At 34.9% G+C, this 18,740-nt stretch overlaps 2 protein-coding genes and 2 non-coding genes across 5 annotated transcripts in view; 2 read left to right on the top strand and 2 right to left on the bottom strand.

Annotated features, from left to right (window-relative positions):
* The window catches only part of LOC589456 (zeta-sarcoglycan), a 38,089-nt gene extending 34,583 nt beyond the window's left edge, over window positions 1-3,506 (bottom strand). For both annotated transcript variants that reach the window (XM_011666747.2, XM_030980678.1), the window contains exon 1: window positions 3,368-3,506. The gene's annotated coding sequence lies outside the window, so the exon portion shown is untranslated. The remainder of the gene's footprint in view (window positions 1-3,367) is intronic.
* A 1,288-nt stretch (window positions 3,507-4,794) lies between these two features.
* On the bottom strand, window positions 4,795-15,847 carry LOC577399 (tumor suppressor candidate 3). Its single transcript, XM_777630.5, has 12 exons — window positions 15,746-15,847; window positions 14,810-14,908; window positions 13,660-13,829; window positions 12,283-12,400; window positions 11,691-11,773; window positions 10,850-10,907; window positions 10,156-10,296; window positions 9,209-9,298; window positions 8,714-8,777; window positions 7,859-7,933; window positions 7,484-7,574; window positions 4,795-5,989 (listed from the first exon to the last, which is right to left on the bottom strand). The coding sequence occupies exons 1-12, from the start codon at window positions 15,746-15,748 to the stop codon at window positions 5,974-5,976; spliced, it is 1,008 nt and encodes a 335-aa protein (XP_782723.3). The 5' UTR covers window positions 15,749-15,847; the 3' UTR covers window positions 4,795-5,973.
* Window positions 15,848-15,865: 18 nt separating this feature from the next.
* On the top strand, window positions 15,866-15,937 carry TRNAM-CAU. The gene has a single exon. It is a non-coding gene; the product is annotated as a tRNA-Met (tRNA).
* A 1,621-nt stretch (window positions 15,938-17,558) lies between these two features.
* On the top strand, window positions 17,559-17,630 carry TRNAW-CCA. The gene has a single exon. It is a non-coding gene; the product is annotated as a tRNA-Trp (tRNA).
* The last annotated feature ends 1,110 nt before the right edge of the window (window positions 17,631-18,740 follow it).

Consider the following 18,740-nt stretch of genomic DNA (forward strand, 5'->3'; position numbering starts at 1 on the left):
CTGTCTGTTACCTCACTAAAATGTTATGATGATTTTATTGCTAATCTATATCTTACACATCTGTAGTTAGCTAACATGTAACTGATATTATTTGAACATTAACTGATACAGCTGGCTATCAAGAAGTAGGTTTCATGAACATCCTCCAAACATTACACTGCTACAATTCAGTACAACTACAATATATTATGTATTGTTTACTGGACATGAGAGGAATCAATTTAGAATGTAGCTTGACACAGATGTATTTTGGGAATTAAGTACTTTTTTGTATACTATAATTATATGTTGACCATTGATAAGGATTTTAGCTAAGTGATAATCTTGTAACATGTCAATGTATTAGACAATGTATGATAATATATGACACTGTAAGAGTCCACAATTTTTTAAATATTTTTTTTAAAAAGATGCATCTAACAACAACAAAATTAGATGAAAAAAATTCAAGCAAAAGTAATGACTACAGCATGGCCTGTTGAGCTGAGTTGTTTTTTATTCTGCATGCATGCAATCGTCTTTAATTTGTATAGATTAATTGCAGAGAATAATTACACAGCTGTTCTGACATCACTAGTTACTAAAATTATCATTAACATAACCAGTTCGTAACCTTTACTCAACAACTGACAAATATAAAGTACTGTCCAGACTCTCATCTACTGAAAAACGTTTTACAGTTGCTCAGTAATATGATTCACCAATTTTATGAGTTTTACGTTTCTCTTCACAATCTGTTATTTTGTAAGCGCTGTGGTACTTCTTGTTTGAAGCGGTTCTCAATAATCAATATTATTATTATCATCATCAACATAAAGTAATTAATGTCAGGTGCAAACAGACCTCATTTCTACATTTGCAGGACAAAAAGAATGAGCCATAAGGTCAGTCTGGTCAAGGCACAAAATGGTTTTAAATCTAAATCCATGAATTGTATCAAATTTGTTGTCTGTGATACATGGAATAGTACATGTACATCTAAGACAACATTCTTCCAGAGTTGTTAATAACATTTGTATTGAAGAATAGTCTTAGATGATCACTAAATTCATTATCAAAATTATAATTCTTTTCTCAAGAATACTTACTCTGATAATTGATACAATTTTTGTAATCAAATGACATTATTTTCTCTTACAAGAAATGAAAATATAAATAGGAAAGTACATCTATGGGGCTTTCCAATATATCACACACACACACTACAGCTTCTAAACACATCTACATGTAGTTCAACAAAATAGTTCAACTCATTTTTAGTTTTACCTCCAGTTCATTCTCCAATCTCAATGTTTAAACAATTTAAATCCAGAGTATGATATTGATGCTAACAAGATGCATTTGAATCAACACCAGCTTGATTAACGGTCAACACCAACATAAAAACATAGATCCACACACTGGTAAACATGTTACATGTTAATACACATACTATAGCATACACAATCTCTGAATACAACTTCATTAAATTTCAGCAGTAAAATTCATACAAGCAGCATAAGAATCTCAAAGCTTATGACACTTGTAACAAAATTGATGGATTCATGCTACTGTAGGACTTAAATTGCTAAATGCAAACATGTTTGTAAACCTGTTATGATTTGATACTTTAAACCTGTCTATCAAAAATGACACAATTATTTTCAAGATGGAATTTCTGTGGAGCACAATTTGCCAGTTGATTAGAAGGAGGATTGGAGGAGGGAGGGGTCAAAATCAAAAACTTTAATCTTCGAACCTTTTGAAATTTGTATCATCACCATCATCTGCTTTTTGGTTTTCTTATTTATTTATTTTCTTCTTCATTACCTTCTCACCTTCTTCCTGTTTACATGTACATCTCTTGTAATCTTCTCATGCTGACAATGCTTCTTCTTTTACTTCCACTTAATTCTCAATCTCCATGCTTTTCTTTCATGCAATTCAATTTTCCCTTCCCTTTTTCTCCATAATTTGTATTGTTATACAGTATCCTGCTTTCCCTCTTTTTCTATTATTTTGTTTCCATTTTGAGCTTTATCAAACTAATGCTCTCTCTCAGTCTTAGATGGATTCCTCTTCTGATTCATCCTTTTACCTCCATTCGCTCCTCAATTTCCTTTTCAATTTTTCACACTCTTATGGTTTCATATTATTCTCTTGCATTCTTTGTTTCATATCTCTTGCTTCTTCCTTTACTTCCATCTTTTTTCATTTTTGTCAATACTCTTCTTTTTCTCTTTTCTTTCTTTTCTTGCTGTTCAGAGCTGGATAGATTTTTATTGTCAAAATATGTGATCCTTTGATGATTTGATCATAAAAGTTTGATGTCATATGGAATGGTTACACTCAAACTAGCTTCCAAGTTCCACATCATTACAAGAATTTAGCAATATGATTCCTTGATATAGTTTAGGCATTTCGCTTTTTTCCTTCACCCAAAAGGCATCAATCATTATCTCTGCAGAGGGTGTGATAGCAGCTCAATTTGAGATAGAGACCTGACCCGTAGTGTAGCTGAAACATTCTAGTTTCGGCATCGAGGTGTCGTGGTCGAGTGGATACGTCGCCGGACTGTTGATCACAAGGTCCGCGATTCGAGTCCTGCTGCGGCACTAATGTCCTTTGGCAAGACATTGATCTACATTTGCCACACTCAACCCAGGTGACGTATATGGGTACCTGGCAGGAATTAATTCCTTGAAATGCTAGAGTGCCGCAGTAGCCGCCTTGCTAAAGCCAGGGTAATAATCGGGGCAGCGCCAGGAGCATCACAACATGACGGACATGTGCACTATATAAGAAGGCACCATTATTATTATCTACATGGCGTAGGCCTAGTGCAAAAGGCTTAAGTTCTACTAGACTTGCACCTTGGGGAGTCCTTTAGCATGTTTGGCCTTTGGCTTTTGCCTGTGGCCTGTGCCTGTGCTGTGACAGTACAACAGTACAACAACAACAACAAAATTCAACACTTCTAAAGTTCTTCTAGGTCTAAATATCCTACTATTTATTTGAGAAATCGTGAGTCTGCAATGAGAGTCTATAAATGCCATAATAAGGAAATGATGTAGACATTGGTTTAGTGAATACATAATTTTAAATCTCTTAAAAGACGAGCTACAAAGTACAAACAGTATAAGGGAAAGTCTTCGGACCTAGATCTACTGCCATTGCCACGGCTACTACTTGCTGTTCATGACCCTAGGCCTCCGCCCCGCGTCTCTCCCGCTGGCCTAGCCCTTAGCGGCGAAATGCGACGGGGCTCGCGATGACAGCAGCTGCTGTCCGCGCGCGGCGACCTACCTGCCTGTTGATAAACATATTTATCATCTACCAAAAAACAGTGAATACAAAATACAACAAGGATATTAGACATTAATCATACCTGAAATTGATGAACTGGAAACCTCTGATGACAGATAGAAAGCAAATCTTGCCAATGAATCCACAGCAAAAGACGTGAAAACGAGATGAAGACGGCGATCAAAATTTGACCTGGAGAAACTGTATGGTAATCAGCAGTAGAGGGCGTTTGACAACTTGAAAGTTGAGACCCGAAACAATACTACTGCTGCAGTATAGTTTTCTGAAAAATATTTTTATTTTCATTTCACAGATGTTTTTCCAGGCATGGTCGGATAGGGGGCGGGGGGATTTTTTTTTAACAGGGAAGGGGGATGTTCTGAACAGGGAAGTGACAAAATGAATCATTAAGTCCACTGATGTCAGGGGAAAGATATGAGAGGCGGTCTTCTCATGCTTCGTTATCATCCCCTTATCTTGATTTTTTTTCTTGCCAGTCCCCCTTTGCCCCTGTGTACTTGTGCCTCTGAATAGATATTCTGATCAATATATCAAATCTAATCTAGTGTCACTATATTGCTTGTTTACTGCACCACATTTTGGTGGCTGTGTAGGACTAGCTATGTACAAGATATCTGATGTGCAAACACTGGTAAACAATTGCATTTTTGTAATCATTTCAAACAAAAATACAGAGAGTGCCCTTTTATGTTATCCTGACAGAGTCCATGATATTACTTGGGCAAAGTAAAGAATAAGAAAATTTGCACAAACACATATTTGCTATTATTTCAGATACCTTATTTTTCAGGAAATAACAAAATGCAATTGTTTATTTGTGTTTGCACAGATATCTTCTACAATTTCACAACAAAACCTATTTCAACATATAAATATTACATTCATTAGTTTTGCGGTTAACCAAATGGATATTCCTGGAAAAGACTTTTGGGTAAGCATCTTTCTGTCTCATCATCACTTCTGATGACTACCAGTCAACCTGTTTGAAACATTGAGCCCTCTCTCCAAACACAAGAACATTTATACCTCACTCTCCTACTTTCTTTACCTCTCTCTCAACACAATATCAAGTAGTTCTCCCCAGGATAAAACCAAAAGAATACTTCTCTCTCACACTCTCTTTCCTTTTTTATCCCTTTTCAAACCCAACAGCCCTTTTCTGCTCAGTACTACCCACATGGTGTAATACACACCACGATGCACAACCTAACCTTAAAAGATCATCTACAACATTCCTCCTCGGAATACACATTACACCTCTGTTTACTTAATGTCTATCAGTCTACATTCATGCTACTAGTACTATATTAACAAAATCTCAACGTGTTATATTGCAGTTTCCTGTAATAATCAATAATTAACACACACATGACTGACACATATTCAATATTTCAATAGAACCTACTTCAACAAAATCAAACATAGAACTATAAAGCAGAAATATAATCTGTGGGTGTTCACACAATATAATGCTATGTCAAGGACAGGTATGAAATTTATTCATAAAAACCCTTTTTATGAATATTTATTCGTGTCACATTAAAAATTTGAAATAAGTTCACATAGATGTAAATGTACACATAATATACATATATAATATGTACCGAAGTGACAATAATTCCACACAAGTAATAAACAAAAGCAAACAATATTTTCCTGACTGCCACAGAAAACAAATTTGTATAAAGACTCATTTACATAACTTCTCACGTGAGATTGTCTTCACCTATTTAAACATTATTACAAAATATGCAGTCTACATGAATTTATCAACGTTAACATAACTGAAAGAAAACATTCCAAATTACAATAACATCATTTACTGAAACCAAAAGAAACAAAAAAAAAAACAAATCTTCACCATTATTTAAGAAAATAATCATACAATCAAAAATTAAATGAATAAATCTTAAAAAGATTACTCCATACCCCTATCATGATACAAACAAATAGGAAAAAATTGAAAATACAGATGTAACCACTTAACACTTTGGTAAACATTTTTTTAAGTGATGAATTATAAAAAGTCACTTGATATCTGGACTATAGCTAAACTTTTATGTACTAAATCAAGGCATAATGAAAATCCACATATCAAATGAAAATCATGTGTAATTTTATTTTTTCCTGCCTTACATTCACTTACACACTTATTTTAAGTCTATGATAGTTCAAAAGTTCAGGAAAAATTGGGCAACTTTAACAATTCTAGGTAACATATTCATATTTCCCATCTCAAATAAGTGCTACTATATTTCTTTTGTATTGCAAGGAGTGGATATATCACATAATAGTGATAGTGCGATACCAGTAAACAATAGAGCATTCTTTTTAAAAGAACATGTAGCTTTATGACACTTTTACATGAATTAAATAGTTCTACGTCAACTATAAATCCTAAAGTAATCGTTGAAATATTTCACCCTAAATAGAAGCTCAAGCATTCCCTGCTGCTTATGAAAGATACACTTCTATTCTAAACAATAGTATAACATGATGTGTCTCTGTTATACTTGTGCTAGCTCATTTCTCTTTACAATAGTGCGCATAAAACAACTTTGAAAACTACCTACACCTACGTGAAACAAAATTGACTAAAATTGAAAAAATTTGAGAAGAAAATGCTGCAAGCATGGCTCCGAAGCGAAGTGTTGCTGATAACACAGATCATTTTATAAGGAAGCTGAAAAAAAAAAAAAAAAGAGAAAGAAAGAACACATTACAAGATTTTCAGATACTCTCTACTTACAGGAAAATTGCAATCTAAAAGATACCGTCAAATAGTTATTTTCGATGAAAAGCAGGAAAGATAATCATGGTGTATACAAGAATGTGATAATATTGTGGGAATGTTTAAAGGTAAAGACCAGTATTGGAAATGCCCCAATTTCAAAAAATGAAATGGAAGCTCGCATTACCAATCATGTGAAAGAATATGTTTTGACTAATACATGATGATAAAAAATTTGCCGGGAAACCGCCTACTAATTCATATATTTGGTAAATTTGTTTCTCTCATGGTCTGTGAGAGATATAGGGTAGTCCCATATACATCTTTCTGTGTATAGTGCTTGTAACTTTACGAAGAATGGGCCAAATTTCTTATCATTTTGATGATTCCAGGACCTTGCAGATGCTAGATGCTAGATGATCAACCTTTTCTGATCGATTCCACAACGTTTCTTTCACAATGCAATCGCATGACCATAACTGGTCTTTACCTTTAAACAGGTCAATCAAAACACAAATTACCAATTCTTCCAGAATTGCATACAGAGATAGGTAAACAAAAATCAAAGTATCACCCCATTAATGTTCAAAGATAGCAGGATGGATGGACGGGTGGATGAACAGACAAAATATACCACATATTCCATACATGCCAACATTTGAAAATCAGAAATCTGTACAAATTATGCTATTTAAAAAAAAAAGAGGAACAATCCTAACTCTCCTATTCAATACTACAGACAAATTTGTACAGGAAGAGGAACACCTGCATTAAAATGATAATTATCTTCTCCCAAAAAGAGGAATGTTCCTCTTTAATCTGAACAGTTGGCATGTATGCATATTCAAAGGAGACCTTGTTATTCAGATGTGCAAAAGAAAATTCTTACACATGAAATATAGGACCGCATGTTATAATGAAATAATACATCTCTTTCACGTTTATCTTTATCTTTATTAGTCACAGCAATGACACTGTATTTTGATGTATTGAAAGATATTTAGAAGAGTCGTTCTCAATAGAACAGTTCAGAGATAGCACATGTACAAATGACCCCCAGACATCCACTGGGCTTTTAAACATGGAGAAGTCCCACTTCGTGAAATTTAGATTAATGTCTGCCAAAGTGATGGAGGTGCTTCAAGAATACCTTTTGTTTGCTCTTTTGAAAAGAATATTACTTCCACTCATGTATCATAGAATATACTTTCGGTGCATAAAGAAATGAAGATGAATTTCAGGAATCCATATATCCGGCATTCATCTTGATGAATTTTATTGTTTTGTTTTTTACAAATGCCCTGTAATGGCTCATGCGCAGATAAAATCTCAGAACTGGCCTTTTGTTTATCATCCAAATCATATAATAAATCATGACCCTTTCAAATGCAAGGGGAATTTGAATACATGCAGCATGCAATGAATGACTTATGATAACGTATTTACCTGTATGGATAACCTCTGTACTTGGCTCTGAATATCGAGAGTAGGAGACTGAAGAAGAACACAACCAGAGCCAATCCTATAACTGTCACAACTGAACGAAACAAAAAACAGAAAATCATTAGAAGGGTAATATGATTAAAAGATGCAGTCAGATAAGCCATACCAATAACCATGTAGGAAAACAAATGACTTTAACATTACCAACACAAGTAATTCACTCTTCTCCATAATGACTTCAGAGGATGCACTTCCTGACATCGCCATCAGTAACAGCCTATTTTATAGAGCAACAGGATCGCAGAAGAGAAAAAGGTATTACATGTAGCCCCCAAGCCCCCCCCCCCCCTCCCCCCCTCATAGCGGATACCAGCTTACCTCTACGCTTCCTGACATCACCATCTGTAATAGAGTTTTTATTGAGCAAGATGATGCCACAGGTCACAGCAGCATCTGATAAAGGTGTTAGTTAAAGGAATCAACTATCACATGCCATGGGAGAAAATGTGTAAAGCATAGGCTCATAAAATATACTGTCTATCAAGTTATCAACTGCATCTCAAATTCATATTCACATGTATAGAAAAAATACTTACAACACTTTCCTTGAAATATACATCTGATTATCTTCCATTTATAATGAAGACATTAACAGCGAAACCAACTACCTGTACACATCCAACCAAGATAGAATTTATCTACATGATACTTATTTTATTAATTCTTTCCTCTATCAGATTCTGCCAATCAAACATCAATACAATGCATGCTAAACAGCATCAACAAAATGATGAAGTAAGCTATATACAAATGCCATGGGAAAATATACTATATACGCATCCCTATTATTGCTTATCAAATCTGTTAAATTTTAGTCATCAAATCACCTTCGACATTCACATAATATGGAATCAAATCATCTTTTCTTCATTATCACAAATTGATATTTTTTGTCAATGACACTGTATCAAAAGCATCTACTCTCAAATTAAAGAACAACATTTTGGTTTAATAGTCGGTTGCTTATTGGTCATGTTCTGTACATATTCAGTAAGAATTTCAGGGGTCCCAACATCCCACAGGGTGATCCTCTCTAAAAATGGTCCCCCACATATAATGCACAGGGGACATGAATTAGTCCCTGAAATGAGAAAGCACCTGGATTATGCTATCAAAATAGTAATACAAATTGTCTGATGTAGTAGAAGTAGTAAAGTTTGTGTCAAAGGATACTGAGCAGAATGACGATGTGGGTCTCAGCGACAAACTGGCCCTGACTGCTGCCATGGATGTAACTCTGGAAAAGGAAAAGAATGAAACATATATTCATTGCATTAACATTTAAAAGAAAATGGAATTGTATTTCAATGAATGCTACCTATCGACTGATAATAATAAATAATAATAAAACAAAAAGCAAACAAACAAATCAAAAATACAAATAAAATTTTTAAAATTCACCTTTAACTGTGTCGAAATTGCAGGCAAACTTTCTCATGAAGAGCAGGCCCCCGTCTTATAAAGAGTTGCGATTGATCCAAATCGTTCGCACGTCCTCTCATTAATTGCAAGTTTGCACTCGCTATCTATTATGTACATAGTTAGGGTTATTATCAACTCCTCAAAAGGCATGGCATCACTGTGGTTCCCCTCTTTCTTAGAAAGTTTAATAAAAAAAACAATAGAAAATAAACCTTATATGTTTATCATAATTCTCTGCTTACTTACCACTTGTCCATTCTGTGGGTTGCGATGAGCATAAGGCGGACCACGGATATGATTCCACATCTGACCTGATGTCATGGCAAATACAATGCTCTGAAGATGGAAAAACAAAGTATTTCATAATTATATAGAAATATATTAAGGAGACCGAAATAGGGTATTGTTTATTTTCTAACTGAATATAAGTGAACCAGAAGACTGCAACAAGGGTTAATGAACTTGAAATAGAATGGGCACAATAAAAGAAGTTGAGATGTAAAAAAAACCTGCAAAAAGAGGGGGTAGCAGATTAATACCTCCATGTGGAAAAAGGAAGTAGGCCATCAGTTTAGGTCAAATTTTACATTAAGGAGCGGAAGTGATTTATAAAATCTAAGTTGTTTCTTTGGGAAAATCTGCTCCAGTTTTGGATCCAACCCATTTGGTAGAATATTTATAAAATAAATTATAATTTGATACTACGCTATAGTTGATCAAAATGTTCTATGCAGCAAACTCTTTCCACAGAAGTGGGCAGCACTTCCTCAATGTGGATACCCTCTTAACACTAACACTACACTCTGACAAATCATAAGTCGGAGTACTCCTAGAGCATCAACACTTCTCCGGTGTGGTTAATCCTTTAACAATAACGCTAACACTATGCTCTGCACATAAAAATGCGGCATAGCTCTGTGTATATACACAAACCATAACATCAACACTTCACCAATATGGGTACCCCCTTCAATACTAGCACTACGATCTGACACATCATAAGTCAGAGTATTCCTACAGCATCAACACTTTTTCTCCAGTGTGGCTGATCCGTTAACACTAACACTAACACTATGCTCCAACACCTAAAAGCATAGCTCTGTGTATATACACTAACCAATCAGGAAACACCCTTCAATACTAGCACTATGGTCTGACACCTAAAAATGTAACACCGCTCAGTGTACACTTACCAGAGCACCAACACCCCACATGGTCTTGTTGTAGAGGAACTCCAGGTTGTTACGTCTGAAGTACAAGAAGCCTGCCACCATAGCCAGGAGGATGCCAAGGGCGATGGTTCCAGAGTAGTTGGGTGGACGGAAGATACGGATCTGAAAGCACAAAATGAGACAAGTTAAAATCTTAATCGACAGACCAGAATTTAAATTTGTTTTAGCTAAAAGAGGAAGTTGAGTTCTGGGAAGAGGTGAAAAATAATTTGTGAGCGTTTTCATTGTATTATGCAAGTGTGGAAGAACATCAGAAATGTTCCCTGAAAAGCATGGCTCTTCAAATGCCTTAATATTCTAAATATGGCATGTAACAGCATAAAAATTGAGACAGATTTTAATGCCACATGTTTGTGTAGTCTTTCATCCATATACATCTTTCTGTGTACAGTGCGTGTAACTTAATCAAGACTGGGCCAAATTTCTTATCATTTTGATGATTCCAGAACCTTGCAGTACACAACAATACTTATATGCTAGATGATCAACCTTTTCTGAGCGATTCCAAACCGGTTCTTTCACAATGCAATCGCATGACCAGAACTCAACTTTATCTTTTATCTTTATTGTGCATTCTATGATACATGAATCTATCAATAATCGACTATTCCTAAAAAAAAAAAAAAAGGTAATTGACAAATCTCTGTGTACTTACATGTACATCTGTCCTCTCGGCAACCCACTTGGCCAAATTCTCAGCTTGAAATCCCAACCTGCAATTAGAAACACAAAGTTTATGATTATTAACTGCTGATTATATAACACATACCGGTATAAGGCTTGAAACACAGCACATACTGACACAATATCTAAAATTGATGGCCTTCTTTTTCTTCTTCAGTAGACGTACAGGTCACCCTATTGTCTTCGATCTTAGAAGAAAAAAAACATAGTGTGATGATGTATCCCGATTCTCTTGATTTGTCATTTTTGCCAGATACAAATGTTTTAGACTTATAAAAAGTACAACAACAAAAAAGTGTTATATTTGTCGAGTTAGGTGACTAACAACAACTACTAGAACATTTGAATATAGTTTAATAAAAACAACATAACACACAAATACCAAGTATTTTCTTTTGTCTTTGCATTAAACTAATATAAGCCCTTATGTTTCTTGAGAACATCTTAAATTTAATGAATATTTATCATGACGCTACATACAAATTGCCTAGCAAAACTTACAAATAACTTGCAAATTGTATGGAAATGATCGATGATCAATGATTTTTTTTTTAATAGACTGCTAGGAAAAATTGCATATGCTTGTATGTAAACAACCAGGGGGACTGACGGCTGTAAGTCTTCTCCGGGGACTTGGTGACACAGATTAATGCCTTACCAAAGGACACTAGCAAATTGACTTGGTTTCAAACCCAAGATTTCCAGTTACGAGACCACTGCTCTACCACTGAGCCGTCACGCTTCCTCTTTAAGACTATTCCCTAATATCTAAAACTGTTGATTGCATGACTACTAATTTTAGCACAACTTACCTCTGAATGTCGTATGTGTCTCCTTTCTTTGACTTGCCTTTGGCTGGGAAATGGATGATACTGGGGGCAGAGTTGATCTTCAACTGTATTTATAAGCATGAAAAATTAACAAGAAATTTCAATGAAAGCAATGCACAGGGGCAATGTGGTCACACAAAAGAAGTTGTAGAAGTTAATACACAACAATTTAGTGTTTGTTCTGACTACACGAATCGTCACAACTGTAGAAATGCCTTAATGAACATTTGACTTTGGGATGTAAAAGTTTTAGTTTGAGCCCCAGCATGAAATTAGTAAGACGTTGGCACTCCTGACCCCAGTGTATTAAGAGATGGTACATGGTAGGTTTATTCCTTGAAATGCACTGTGCATACACAATGGTTGCCTGAGCTACATTGTATAAATGGGGTGATAGTCATTTTATTGTAGTTTGAAATTGAGAGGACATATTTAAAATGAAAGGAATGTCAATACCATCATTATCTGAATGAGTGATGGTGAGATAATTGGCCAAGAGATCCAAAACATTTTACATAATTTTTCTCCTGTTATGAAAATTGGTAGAGAAGAAGTAAAGACAATCTGCACTCACGCTTTTGAAGACATCAGCAGCCTCATCATAATCCACACTGGCAAAGAAAAGTCTGTTGGAGTAGGCTTGAGAGTAGCGCCATGAATTAGCCATTATCTGAAACTCCTCACCGACAGCCCTGTACCAAACAAGCAAGACAACCTCTGTCAGGGACCAATGGATAGCTATTATACAAATACTTAACGCACACTAATAATTCGGGTAAACCGACCTATTGGAATATACCTACAGTACAGCCTTTCAAGAATAAAGCGACAATGCATTATCTTATTGATCGCTGGATACAAAAATCAACTATAGCAACAGGGGCCCGTTCCTAGAAACCATCATAAATCTAACTTCTTGACTATCCCATTGTAACGTGTGTTAATTCTATAACACACGTTTCAATGGGATAGTCAAGAAGTTAGACTTATGACGGTTTCTAGGAATGGGCCCCATGTCTCTAATGAGTAATGGCAGGTAGAATACACATAACACAGTAGAGCAAGTGCAATACTTGTGATTACAAACTTAGAGCATGTCTTAGCCCTTCTAGTGCATAGTGCCATTTAAACCATACCTGACTTAAAGACACTATGTCCCTTTTGCAGCCTACATCAAATTCTGTAGAACTTTGCAGGAATATGTCATGTATGTCCTATCTGTGAAATTTAAACGTTAGCAGTGTCCTAATATTCAAATTATGCAAGGAAACCTGTTTACTTGCTAGACTTCACTGTGAGACACGATTGAGTGACTGACTGGCTTTTTTTCATCTTTGGTAATAACTCACATAAAATGAGCTGTAAAGGGTACATGAGCATTTGTCTACATCAATAACCCACTTCTTGTAATGGCCAAAATTAAACCGATTGAATCTTTGCACAGCATAAACGTATGACCATTTGGTACAATGGTCTGAAAAATCAGACTATTACTTATTGGCTCTATAGCTCCTAAGTCGATTCAACAACTAATAGTTGTTCTTTTCCCACTTGAATGAAAAGAATGGCAAATATGATTGAACATTTTTCTCAAAACACTTATATTTGTGATACAAGTTTTTCAACCTGATGTACCCAAAAAAGTTACACTTCATTTTTGGAAATGAAAATGCCACATTTGTCAATTAGAAATAGTTCTCCTGTAAAGAGCTTCAAACGCATGACACTTTATAAATGTGCAAAATTATGCTTTTCACATTTATTGATTCAATCGAGATAACTTCAAGACTTTAGGGAATTTCATAGTCTGGTGCTAGCAAAATGTTATGCAATGCATATCAGAACTTCTATTACTCTGATTTTAAAAGAAGATGGACAGTTCAAACAAGTTCTGAATAGTTGAATAAGAAGTTATCCTCATCCTCATCTTACACCCAATTGTGAGTCTTACTTGCATACAGAGCACTGCCTCTGAGGCTGCATGGCAGTCAGCATGATGACCAGGGAGTAGTTCCTTGGTGCACTCTTGGCGTAGAGTCTGTACTTGTCCCCGTTCATGCGGATGACGGCTCTCTTGTTGCCCCATTCTACCAGCTGCTTCACCCTTTCACCGAGTTGCTCCTGGAAAGGGGGAGGATGATGAGATTAAACTTTGTGAATTACACAATCCTACAATACATCATACAGTAAAATAATACAGGTCAAAATAATTTTTAAATTCTATTATACTTCACATTCATAGGTACGGGTTGATAGAGGCAATAAGCATGTCCTTCAGAATGTGAACAGGCAGCTCAATAACAAACCGTGCTGTAAGCAGAAACTGAACAAATTCTAAGTAAACAGAAATGCAAGTCTAGGGTCCGATCTACAGTACACCATGATCGCTTTATGATCAGTTAACTTTTCAAGTCGAAAATCTGCTATTATATCACTTTTGGGGGTTTACCTTTTTTTTCTGCAAGTTCATTAACCCCTGTGGATGAATTTAAAACAAACTGAAAAATACATTTTCAGTCTTTTGTATAACAGCTTTATGTAAGGGAAGTAATACAAAATTTAGCCATTGATCTGCAATACTGGGAGTCTGACAACACTTCTCAAAGATATGAGAGGGGTTGGGTATCCAGACACTAAACAAACATAAAGCCTTCTCTTGTGCCTTCGGATTTACATTCATCAATTAGCACTGACCATCATGAACATTGGTCCTTTATAGTCTTGTCAAACATAGTCTCTGAAGATTTATGAACTTTTGTTAGTAAATTGCTGCTTTAAATCAACTGTCCAGATATACGATCTGACCGGACACATTACCTCTGGGTATACAGCTTCAGATTGCTGTTCTAAACAAACTGTACGGATACACAACCTGTCCGGACACACAACATCTGTGTATATATACAATCAAACCTGCTTTAGTGACCACCTGTCTACAAAGACCACAATTTTTTGTTTCCCTTGAAAATGGTTTCACATTGAAACATGTACTAAAGGAACCTGTCTACAAAGACCACTTGTTGTGTTTCTCTTGGGCGGTCCCTATAGACAGGTTTGACTGTACATGGCTTCAGATATAGACCCTAGTAAGGTTTACTTACTTCCTTCTTGACTGCATAACTCTGCTGATCACAGATGATGACAGCCAAGATGGCTACTCCCAACAAGAACCCACACCTCGCAAACCTCATTCTGGTCACCTGAAATGTATTCAGAAACAATAAATAAATAATTACATACTGACATATATTCAGTTTAATATCTATATCTATATCAATTCTACAATGAATCGATTTACTTTATCTTTAGAATTCTACAATCAACAATTTTACTTGCACGCATCACGCACTCACACACTACCACTATTACTCCACCCTGGACAGCTGTCAACGTAGCTTTTTGGGTGCAACAAATTCAAGATTCAAGATTCAAGAATCAATTTACTTTATCTTTAGAATTAATGTAAAAACTCATATCATATCAAAACGTCTGCAAACTAAGAATTTTGAATTCTATGTGGAGTGGGATAATCCCAACATGTTATTGACAAACAAAAACATTTAAAAAATACTAGGAACTTTTTAAGAAAACTTTGATTTAAAACATGGTCACAAATTAAAATTGAAACTCACATTCACAAAAGAAAAATTAATTTGTAGGCCTATTCACACTGAAACTTAGTAAAATAGTCTTTTGGATGACCAAAGTTTGCACAGAATTTTTGAAATATTAGAAATGTGATGTTTGATCCATTATTTCTCATACTCAACTCAGTTTCATTTAGGTCTAGATCAATTACCACCAAATCATCAAATGGACAGCAAATGGGTGTGTGGCTTGTCAAACACTACACGGAAATGAACACTAGGGACTCACATACAAAAAATTCCCTCATATTTCCACACTAGCGCACAAAAATCACAGTTCACACGCTACAGAACACCTAGAAATCGTCTACAAAAACGTTTTTAACATATAAAAAGTATAATTTAACCTTTAATTTTAAGTAAATAACAAGAAAAGGAGTGACCACTCACCATCGCACAGCACACAAGTCAGATACAACTCAGAATGACCATAGTGCGCAAGCGCCATAAACAATATTCGATCAAGAGACTTTAGAATAAAGCCAATACACGGACTACATTCCTCATCGAAGCAGAGTGGCGCAGCGGAAGCGTGCTGGGCCCATAACCCAGAGGTCCGAGGATCGAAACCTCGCTCTGCTAAACTTTTTTTTTAATAATCATTTTCTGTATTTCATTTTACTATTATTATTAGTTTACACAAAAGTGAACGCTCAATGTACACTAATGTATGAAGAAATATACTAAAATTAAATCCTTTCATAGTTGATTTTGGGGGATTTTTCAGTTGCTGAGTTTATATTTACATTTACATTTGAAATTTAATCTGTATTCTTTCTGGTATATCATGTTTACTATACTCACCATGTAATAATGTTTTCATGTATACGTACGTCTTTATATGTATTTTTATGTTATGCAGGGCCCCAAGTATAACAGTATTTTAACTACTGATGCAGCTACCCTGTTGAAATAAAACGAAATAAATAGATAAACAAATTTATTGCATTGATGTTTAGATTTATGTTATATAGATATAAATGTTAAATGTTTAGATATAATGTTATAAACTACAGTCACATTGATAAACAAGGGGGTAAAATGTGTATCCTAGCCCGCCAAAAGCATATTACCCAGTGCTGGAGGAACAGTCGGTGTTACTCCCTCCCGTCATGATCTCGAACTGGGTAATAATGTTTATGACACAATTAATGAAGAAACTTATTCGATTTTCAAGGCTCAGCTGCCTAACCCCGCCCCCCTCGGATTAAACAAAAATGTCACTGTGCAATGTACTGAGTATGATAATTTATAACAAAACATTTGTAAAGAAAATATTTTTGGCTTCACTATACTAATATGAGTTTAAAATAACGATAACGAGGCTTAATTCTGTATAGTATTTATTATTGAATCCATTTTTTCTATAGTGCCCCCGCCCGAATCTTTCTTTATCATAATTACTTTGTCAGTCATGAGAGCACTTTAATCTGAGACAGCATTGTCCCATTTCTTGAATGAATGATGGTATTGTAATGTTTCCAATTATCAAACGTTTTCAAAGAGTTACCACATGTCATCCTGGTCTTTATACTAAAGTTCAAAAGTTCAAAGTTCAAATTTGTATTTCCATTTTCAACAAGAAAACTACAATTTGTATACAATAAATAAATTACAAACAACATTTTACAATGCAGTACAAAAAAGTATTCATAATGATAGTGGTGGTTATTTTACTTGACAGCTAAGAAAGCAAAATGAGCAATAAGTGAACATGTTATTTTTCTTTGCATAACAAAAAACATTATTAATGCTTAATAATAAAGTTACACAATTATAATATAACCGTACCATACAACCTAATTCAAGATTAAAAATAAAAATGTTGCTATACAGTCATATATGTCAAATTAAATGGCATAAATCACAATTACCATTCATTTTATTGATAGTCTTTTACACTACACCCCAGGAAAAGACAAAGACTGATTTTCACTTTGCATTTATTTTATAATTTAACTTCATTCTCAAAATATCCAGGCCAGTCAAAAGCAAATAACAAAACTGACGCAACCGGGCGGCAACGAATACATGCACAACGGGCAAAGTGCAATGTAATCTAGCAGACGGTGAATCATCTTAATCAAAAATAGACATGGTAATCTGGGCTGGTACAGAGAGCTCAATGTATCAATCACTAGTCACACGTTGGTCTACACTGTCTTATTCCATACCAGCTGGCATGCCCACAAATTTTTAACTCGATTCCGTGGCGCAACGGTAGCGCGTCTGACTCCAGATCAGAAGGTTGCGTGTTCGAATCACGTCGGGATCAAAACAGTTATTTTTGTTGGCTTGTTTCAGACGTATAATTTGCAAATTGTATTGTAAAGTACTTGTATGCCATTTAGAAACGAAAATGAGCATCATTATTTTGACTAATATCATTAATGAATATCATTATGATTATGATTATCATTTTTAATTATTATTATTATTATTATTATTTATTCGGCAAAGGAAAACATTACATATCAGTGTACACAATACAAAATAAGACATAGTTATCAACCATTGGAACGCCAGGGACAGAAAAAGTTAACTAAATTACTGTGGCATAAAGCCTCCTGTCCCAATTCCAATGGATGATTTACATAAAACAGAAATAAGAAGTTTAGCCTTGGGTTACCTTCAAAGTTGAAAAGTAATTAGGGCCTATTAAACAATTATAAGTGATGTAATTAAATGCAAAATGCGGTATCATTATTTCAGATACATTATATAATATTAATCAATTACAAACAAATGTATAGGCTAATTAACATTTGGCACATTGAATAAGTGTAGGAGATGTTGCTGTATATGGCAACATATTAAAATATAAAATAGCATATTAAATAGCATATTATAACCGTATCTCCCCTGACAGCAAGGAATAGAAGATACTATAGAAAATGAAAGGAAACTAAAAGAGACAAAGGGGGAGAGAGAGAGAGAGAGAGAGAGAGAGAGAGAGCAAAGAGAGAGGGAAAAGTAAAGCAAACAGAGAGGAGAGAAGTAATTATCGTTATTATCATTAGTAGAAGTAGTAGATGTAGGTAGTAATTTTACTTTATTAGTAGTAGTAGAAGTAGTAATAGTATATTATTGTTGATGTTGTTGTTATTGTTGTGATTCTCATCATTAAAGGTACTATGTCCCATTTGCAGGCCAAAAAAAATGAAAAGGTTAAATTCCAGCGGCATTTGAAAGATAATACTAATTTAGAACTTCCAAAAAGAAAAACGGGGGCCGCTAGTGAAGTCGGAAAATAACGACGATTAGTTTTCGAATCGACTTAAGAGCTATAGAGCCAGTAAGTAATAGTCTGATTTTCAAACCATTGTACCGAATGTTCGTACATTTTATGCTGCGCAAAGATTCAATCAGTTTAATTTTGGCCATT

This window comes from Strongylocentrotus purpuratus, unplaced genomic scaffold, assembly GCF_000002235.5.
Source record: "Strongylocentrotus purpuratus isolate Spur 01 unplaced genomic scaffold, Spur_5.0 spur5_scaffold_11, whole genome shotgun sequence".
NCBI lineage: Eukaryota > Metazoa > Echinodermata > Echinoidea > Camarodonta > Strongylocentrotidae > Strongylocentrotus > Strongylocentrotus purpuratus.

Coding starts and splice junctions, on each gene's coding strand:
- LOC577399 (XM_777630.5), bottom strand. Junction 12,401..13,659: donor AGGCAGTGCTCTGTATGCAA/GTAAGACTCACA, acceptor TGTTTGGTACAG/GGCTGTCGGTGAGGAGTTTC. Junction 9,299..10,155: donor TGTGGGGTGTTGGTGCTCTG/GTAAGTGTACAC, acceptor TTCCATCTTCAG/AGCATTGTATTTGCCATGAC.